General features: G+C 39.0%; 1 protein-coding gene across 1 annotated transcript; it reads left to right on the top strand.

Moving 5' to 3' along the window:
- The first annotated feature begins 2,476 nt into the window (after window positions 1–2,476).
- LOC134793091 (UDP-glucosyltransferase 2-like) lies at window positions 2,477–7,189 on the top strand. The gene is made up of 8 exons (XM_063764639.1): window positions 2,477–2,626; window positions 3,290–3,386; window positions 4,295–4,487; window positions 4,741–4,935; window positions 5,077–5,293; window positions 5,541–5,760; window positions 6,423–6,642; window positions 6,930–7,189. Exons 1-8 carry the CDS (start codon window positions 2,477–2,479, stop codon window positions 7,186–7,188), a joined length of 1,551 nt encoding a protein of 516 aa, XP_063620709.1. The 3' UTR covers window position 7,189.
- Window positions 7,190–8,365: the final 1,176 nt, after the last annotated feature.

Here is an 8,365-nt window from a genome sequence, read left to right as displayed (position 1 = left end):
GTATCTGAGAAACGTTTCTTGGGAACGGTTCTTGGATACGTATCCGGATCTCGGCGGTTCCGTGTAAACCGTGTTCTTAGCACCGCCGGTCTTAAGAACACGGGTATTCGTTTCGGCGTGTAACACGGATACCGGGAGCCCTAGTTAAAAGAAACAAAGTTTTCATACGCCATCACAGTAGCTGAGAACTTTATTATCAGAAAATTCAGAAAAAATCATGGCGGGTAGATTCACAACCTGCTGCGTGTAATTGTGTTTCCTGGTCTAATTGTGTGTTATTTATTACAGCCGTGTATGATAGGTACTTTATTTACATCAACAGTCAAGTTAAAAGTACCTAACCTGTTTTCGTGTATTAATAAATATCCTGAAGCCTTTCTTCAAAGTCGGAAGTTTTTTACGTTTGTAACATACTTAGACGCTATTTATGCCCCTTCTCCCCTAATATTGACGTTGATGTTTCTGGCTAAGAATTACAGATGGCGCTTCAAAATTGATGCAAAAAAGTTCCACGAGAGGGCTCTCTTTCTCCTATATATAGATGGTCAAGCAAATCTTGTCAGTAGAAAAAGGTGCGAAATTCATATTTTCTGTGAGACGATATCCCTTCGCGCCTACATTTTTAAAATTTGCCGCCTTTTTCTACTGACAAGACCTGCTTGACCAACTATATTATAAATACTACTCTTTGCTTAAATCTATCAGTTAAGGGCTCCACAGACCTTGCAATAAATCCACGCGATCTTTGATCCATTGCCGCCCATAGTGCGATATAAAATAGTAGAAATTAAATAAAATGGAACTCAAAAATGTCCATACTAAATTGTTGCCATGTGTAAGCATTTTACGTCAAAAATGTGACAGTTACGTAGAAAGTGGCGCCCTCATTTATTTTCTATTATTTTATGTCGCACTTGCACTATACGAGTACTTACCTAAATAGGTGCAACAAAATCAATCGCTATATTATATATAATTTTTGGTTAACCGCGAGTTCTCAGTTCGGGGCGAACTACTAGTATTATAAATGCGAAGATGCGTCTATCTGTTTCCTCTTCACGCTCGATTTGGACAAAATTGAGTACCTAGCTATGGAGATAGTTTGGGCCCTGAGAAAGGACGCAGGGATGTTTTATCAATTAACATCATCATCATTCCACGCAGACGAAGTAACGGGCAGAAGCTATTACCTAGTTTCATAAATAGCGGAAAACACCTAGAAAATACTAAATATAGCATAGGTACTAGTTTAATTGTGTTATTGACCATAGTTGTAGCACTTTGTAGCATTGGGCAGTAGGGCTTGTACATTAGTTGTAGCACTATTAGTTGGGTGGTTGTATTGTATGATTTTCAATTGTGTCGCTTAACTTCAAACTCGGGTAAATCCATTCGACCCTCTCAGCAAATTTCTACCCTATTACTTTTGCTTAGTACCAATATCACATATATAATGTGACAGATGGACCCGAGTTTGAAATTAAGTGACTCAATTGACGGGCGGATTGTATGCGTAGTAGACTAGTAGAGTAGGTATAAGTAAAGTAACCATTTTTTAAAGAACTGCACTCAATGATAACATGTGCTCATGCAACATTGTAGCTACTTGCACGTGTCTATCTAAGTAGTTAAAAAGCCTACTATTTAAATAACTTGTAACTCAAATAACAATCTTAGTTGCACAGTTATTTTTCTAATCCCGATAACGATAGTTGTATTAGATTAGTCCTTTACTAAATAAAACAACTACAATTAAAGTAAAGTAAAGATTTAGTAGTAGGGTAAGTATAAAGTTTTATTTTATTTATCTAATAGCTATACAAATAAACAGTTAAAAAAGTACAATAAATCGATAAAACGTAAATCGTTGAAAATAAAAGGAACATATGTGTCTATTAAGGATACGCCAGCGCCTTATTTTCTATGGAAGCACCATGCACCACGTGATCACCGATCAGCCGTCATAGAAAATAATATGTCAGACCCACAGCCCGGGCCCGGCCCGGTCTAGCGTGAGTCATCCTTTAGACTAGTGGTCTGCTCTCATTATGTTTCGCTATTATGTTCCAAAGTAGACTCGTTGCCAGGTGGTGAGACAGAGTATAGTAGTAGACCCGTTGAAGATTAACTGCATTAAATAACATGTTGCACATGCAACAATGTATGTGCACGTGCAATTAAACCTTTTACTCCATTGATAATAACTTAGTTGCACAGTTCTCTTTCTAATCCCAGTAAAGACAGTTGTATTATCTCCTTTGCTGTTTAGCCGTTTAGTTGTTAACTATGAAGAGATTTTTGTTAAATATTCTTTTCCTAACATGAGTGAAAAGTGAAATACGACTTGCAACACTTTGATAAAGCTGTATATAAAAATAATACAAGCGGTCTAGGTACTAGACCAGTGCAGTATACATTGTTCAAGTGCTCATAAGTTAAAAATAGTGTCATATTTCTTCAATTGGAGTTCGGAGTAATGAGGCTCTCGGCGAGTATAGTCCTGATTTCCCTGCTGGACTGGTGCTGCTGCTACAGGATCCTGGTGGTGTTCCCTCTGCCGGGGGGCAGGAGCCACAGCATCCTCGGGGAGGGGGTCGTGCGCCATCTTCTGGCCGCCGGACACGATGTAAAACTATTTTAAGTTATTTACTTACAAGTACCATTAAATAAAGTTAGTCCTTGAAGTGGCAGGAACCGGCTCCCGGACAATTTACGTCATTCAAATTTGAAAATTAAATAATTAAAATCAAATAGAAATTCCAACAACACAAAAATGACGTATGCCACTTGACAGGGGAGTCCCCTTATTCATAAAACTTAACGGGCCTGATTTACTTAAATTTCTTACAAATACTAGTCAAATACATAAGTCAAAATAACAGATAAAGACAAACCATTATAAGCTAATTGAGGCTTGTAAGTAGCGCCAGGGGTGCGAAACTCCTGACTTCGGTCAAACCCGGCTCCGCTCGGCTCAGCATTGCTCCGAGCAATTATTAGAGTTGGCACCACTTGACTTCCTTTAGCGTGCACGACCACAGATAAGATAATCTCTTGATTTTTGACAACCCTAAATAGCCGAAAGGGATAGTGCCATATATTAGAAAGGGACAGCATGATTCGACCCTGAACCGCTGTCAAACTTCGTTTTTGTAGGAAGTTTCCTTTCTGTACGGTAGTACTATTCATTATTCTGTGGTAGCGCGATTATGAATAGGGTAAAAAGCGTTGTGTAAATTTTATCATAGAGTAAATACTAAATACCTAAATGTTTTGTTTCCAATTTAAGGTGACATACATCACAGGGGTACCTTCGAAACTATCAGAATCAGATCCCAAGCTAAGGCAGATTGACGTCTCAGCTAACATGCGGATTTTTAAACCGGGTGGGTAACTAGTTATGTTATTATTAGCTTATACGTAACGTACGTAAGCGTGTTAGCTTAACAGTCTTGACGCATAGAAGGTAGGATGGTCTAGAAGTGGTATACGCGTGCCTCCGTGAGGGACTAAACATACGCAAATGCGGCACTGTGATTGGTCGAATTCATTTGTTGCCCACCATTCTCCATACTAATAAAAAGGTGGGGAACAAACAAAAAGTGAAACTGTGACAAGGACAAGCAATAATACCGCCTTCTCTGCTACTCCTACTGAAAGTTCCATAAGTGCATCTCGTTCGGTCGTTTGGCCCCTCCCCCGTTTCATCTCTATATTATTGTACCTCTATGTCTTGACGTAATTTATTTAATATACCTACATAATTTCATTTTGACGCTTGGAGAGACTTTACACCTCCAAATCTTATTAGTACTCTGACATTGGAGACCGTTTCTATCTCCAAATTTAATGTATTATTAACCATAGAGACTTTTTTTAATTTTGATGTAATTTTTACCCTTTTTTTGTGCATTTATAATTTATAAATGTTGTTTGCTAGGCTACGTAGGTACATAAGTATTTTTCATGTCACTAAATATGATGTCACTGTAAATGTTGTATTGACTCGTAAAAGAGCCTTTGAGGCCTACTTACTTACAGATTCTTTTTTCTAATTTTGAATTTTTACGAGGATTTTTAAGTTTTCGGCGATGTTTTAGCGAAATGTTTATTATAATTATTATCTATCGCAGTCGCAGTAATCTTGTCAAATATTAAAAAGAAGGTCACGTACGTACCTGTTCGGTGATGGAACTTAATTTTGTTTTCCCAAGTAATTTTACATTAACCTGTGTCGCTCTAGTCAAACAATATTAGGATCCCAGTTTGAATTTCAATTAACTAAATTTTTTAGAAGATCTTTGCGACATTGACAAGATCCTGAGCCAGGGGAAAGAGATTGTGTACGATCAATCCACAGCTCGGCAGCAGCTAATGGTGACCAACTATACGGCCACGCATGAAGACGTGCAGCAGTTGATGCTAGACCCGAAGGAAGAGTTCGACTTGGTCGTAATTGAGTGGCTGTTCAACGAGTTCTTAGTCGGGTAATAAGAATCTCTTTTTTTTGTGACCATATTTCGTGAAAAATTTCGGCTTAAAAACGTAGACGGACTCTAATTTCATAACACTTTTGATTGCATACATTAAGAGTTTTATGACTTTTATCCGGCTGCTTGCCAATCGCATGTATAAAAATAACGACCACAACCCAACGAAAATCAGCTCGCGGACACATGTCATTTCCAGTCATATGTCGTCGTGAAGTTGTAATGTAATATTGTCATCATAATCTTACAGTTTGTCTACGGTGTTTAACTGCCCTTTCATCTGGCTGTCCTCGCTGGAGCCCCACGGGCTGGTGTTGTCCCTGATAGACGAGTGGACGGATCCGTCTTACGTGCCGGACGTCCACTCCAGGGCCATTCCGCCGTTTACGTTTGCACAGAGGATTAGGGAGCTATGGTCGATCGTCAGGCACAAATATATCAGATGGTATTTATTTATCTTAGATCGATATACCATAAATTACATAAATCCTTTACTTAGGTACCTATATAGCTATTGTTTTTGACGTGCTGCAGAAGATTATTATGACAACGGCAAGATAGGTACTTTAATTTATGACGTTTACAGGCAGTTCATATCTGAAGAACAAGTACTATTTGAGCAGGCGTACGGCCCCGCGGTCGCCATGCGAGGCCGGCAGCTGCCTCTATTAGAGGACGTGAAATACAACGCATCCCTGATACTGGGAAACTCACATGTGGCTATCGGGCAATCCACCAAGCTACCGCCGAGTTATGTACCGATAGCTGGATACCATATTCATCAGGATAAACCTTTACCTGAAGTAAGCTCAACATTTATGCAACATTTTTAATAATACTAGCATGTCTTCTAACTAGATGACAAACTCCAAACCTGGTACGTCTATATAGACAGTCCACACAAGGGTCAACTCAATAGAAACTATTTAGAATAGGTGACTATATTATACAAATATCGATCTCGACGCAACCCACCCATCTTATGCTCTGTCTTCACTTTCCATCACGTGGATGGAGAATGGGGAATAAAACAATATATTACTTTTTCAGAATTTGCAAAAGGTCATGGATGACGCCAAAGATGGGGTAATTTACTTCAGTATGGGGTCCATGTTGCAAGCCAAGCGCATGCCAGAGACGCTGAAGCAGGGTCTCCTGGCCATGTTTGGGGGTTTGAGACAAACTGTCATTTGGAAATTGGAAGAAACACCGGAAAATGTGCCTAATAATGTCCACATTGAAAGCTTTGCACCACAGCAGAGCATTTTAGGTAAAGGGATTAAAAGAAAATTGCGTGTAATTTGATAAAGTACGATACGGTTATAGAACAAACAAAGCTTATGAATCTGTTTCATAACAAATGACAATGTATAAATATTTTATGTGAACTGCAGGTATATCGAGCGGGATTACTATCTGCGATGAACTTACCATAAAAACACTGCTGATAATATTGAGATAAAAGGCGCATCGTTTATGTGTACTTATACGATATTGGCTTGATAATCTCTCTTCTTGCGTCTTTTTGCGTGATTGGCGTCTTTTTTGGTAAGGACGGCTAAGGAATGGAATGCGCTCCCGTCATCTGTATTCCCTGAGAAATATGACCTCGGTCTCTTTAAAGCTAGAGTGAGTAAGCTATTACTGAACCGGTGAGCTCCATCTTATGCTCTGTCTTCACTTTCCATCAGGTGTGACTAGAGCCAATCGCGCATCAGTTTATAATAAAAATAAAAACATTAAAAACTTCGAAAAATTCGCAGGTTCTTAGATATTACCTATCTTAGGCAAGTGATGAAGCAGTATTATAATGCTAATATGGCAAGAAGAATAGAGGCACAATGACCCCCATGGCACGTAGTTGGTTCTCTCTGCCTTAAGATATAGATATTTCTATTCTAGTAGTTGCTCTCATAAAGAGTTTTCTTCTAGCTCACCCAAACTGCATCCTGTTTATCACTCACGGCGGACTATTATCCACCACCGAAGCCATTCATTTCGGCGTCCCTATCCTCGGCGTTCCCGCCTTCGCAGACCAGTTCCAAAACGTTAATCGTGCCGTCCAGAAAGGCTTCGCATCACAAGTTCCGCTGAGCTACGATCTTCCACGAGTATTAAAAGTGGCGATTGAAGAGATGATTGGAAATCCCAAGTATGTGCAATAGTCCAAAACTAGATTAGTCAAAATGGAGTTGGAATGAGAATCGCTTAGTAGGTAACTCCTGTCGTGTCATATTATGCGCGTTATCAACCCTTTAAAAAACTCTACACTCATAAAGTTTGTCTCAGCTAACTCTGCAAGTCTACACCGACGTGGCAAGAGACAGAAAATGGAAGCGCTATTACTTTAAACATCACATTTATTTATGAAATTGTGACGTTCGTAGTGGCGCTGCCAAGTCCCAAAATTCCCAAATTCCTCAAAATAAGTTATTTCAGGTACCGACAGAAAGTGAAAGAGTTATCCTTCATCTACCACGACCGGCGCGCTCCCGGCTCGGAGCTGGTGCACTGGGTGGAGCACGTGGTGCGCACGCGCGGCGCGCCGCATCTGCGCTCTCCTGCGCTCCTGGTGCCCTTGTACCAGAAGATGTACCTCGATCTGTTGGCCCTGGTGTTTGTACTTGTTTTGTTGAGTATTTTTGTTATAAGAAGGTTAATGTCGAAGAAGATTGATGTGAATAAAAAGAATATATGATTTACCTGTGTTTTGTTTAACTGACTCCGGTCAGTCACTTCTATCATTGAGTGAAATTGACGTGAGACACCTCATTCGGTTCTTGTTTTTTTTCTTTATTTTTTTTTTCAATATAATAGGACCTCAACTCTTGGAGACCCTATACATCTCTAAGAATAAATTAATACATTGGTTTTTATTTTTTATTACATATATACATACTTGTGACACATATACACCTCTAAAGAATTTTGATCTTAGGGACTTTATACATCTAAATGGCGTGCGGCATATCCGCTCTCCTTCACTCCTGAGTCGTGACGTCAGAATAGTTAGAGTCGCACCAAACAAAGTTTGCAGCAGATTTGATAGCCCACGCAGTGTAAGTGTTATGTATACGTCACAATTTCACAGAAGTTTGACGTTTAAAATGACACTTGCACTGCGTGGGCTATCAAAATCGCTGCAGACCTTTTACGGTCTGACTATAGGATAGAATACTATAGTCGCATCAATAAAAGTCTGCAGCGGATTTGATAGCCCACGCAGTGTAAGTGTTATTTATACGTCATAATTTCATTGAAGTTTGACGTTTAAAATGACACTGCGTGGGCTATCAAAATCGCTGCAGACTTTTTACGGTCTAACTCTATTTTATTTCTAAGCCAGTCTAAATATTAATACAGGGTATCGCTTTCGATTTTGGTCTCCTGCGCATTGTTTTGGGATAGCACATTCGACGTAGATTCGTACTTTTTGAAATAATCAAGTTAGAGTTAGATCAAGATAAGTCTGCAACAATTTTGATAACAGTGTATGAAATTATGACGAACACTTGCACTGCGTGTGCTATCAAAATCGTTGCAGACTTATCTTGGTCTAACTGTACAAGGTTAATATAAAACTAAAGATAATATAAAACATTGAAATTGTCCAAATATTTTTATTAAAATGGGTTGAGAGAATTTAACGACTTTCTACACGGACGAACTCGCGAGCGAAGGCTAGTATTATAATAAATTAATTATTCACGCTCCATGCCAATTGAATATGTGGATAATCCTCCCGATATAATTTATATTAACTTCTCGTCGCCATAGGTAACTTATTTACTCCAATAACCTAGATTATATCAAGTGCCGAATTAAGATAACAGATAAGGGTCCTAATTAAAATTAAACCCCTATAAAAGCATAGG

This window comes from Cydia splendana, chromosome 1 (genome assembly GCF_910591565.1).
Source record: "Cydia splendana chromosome 1, ilCydSple1.2, whole genome shotgun sequence".
Lineage (NCBI taxonomy): Eukaryota > Metazoa > Arthropoda > Insecta > Lepidoptera > Tortricidae > Cydia > Cydia splendana.
Note: the sequence above shows the minus strand (reverse complement) of the source record. Positions and strands in the feature narration are given on the sequence as shown.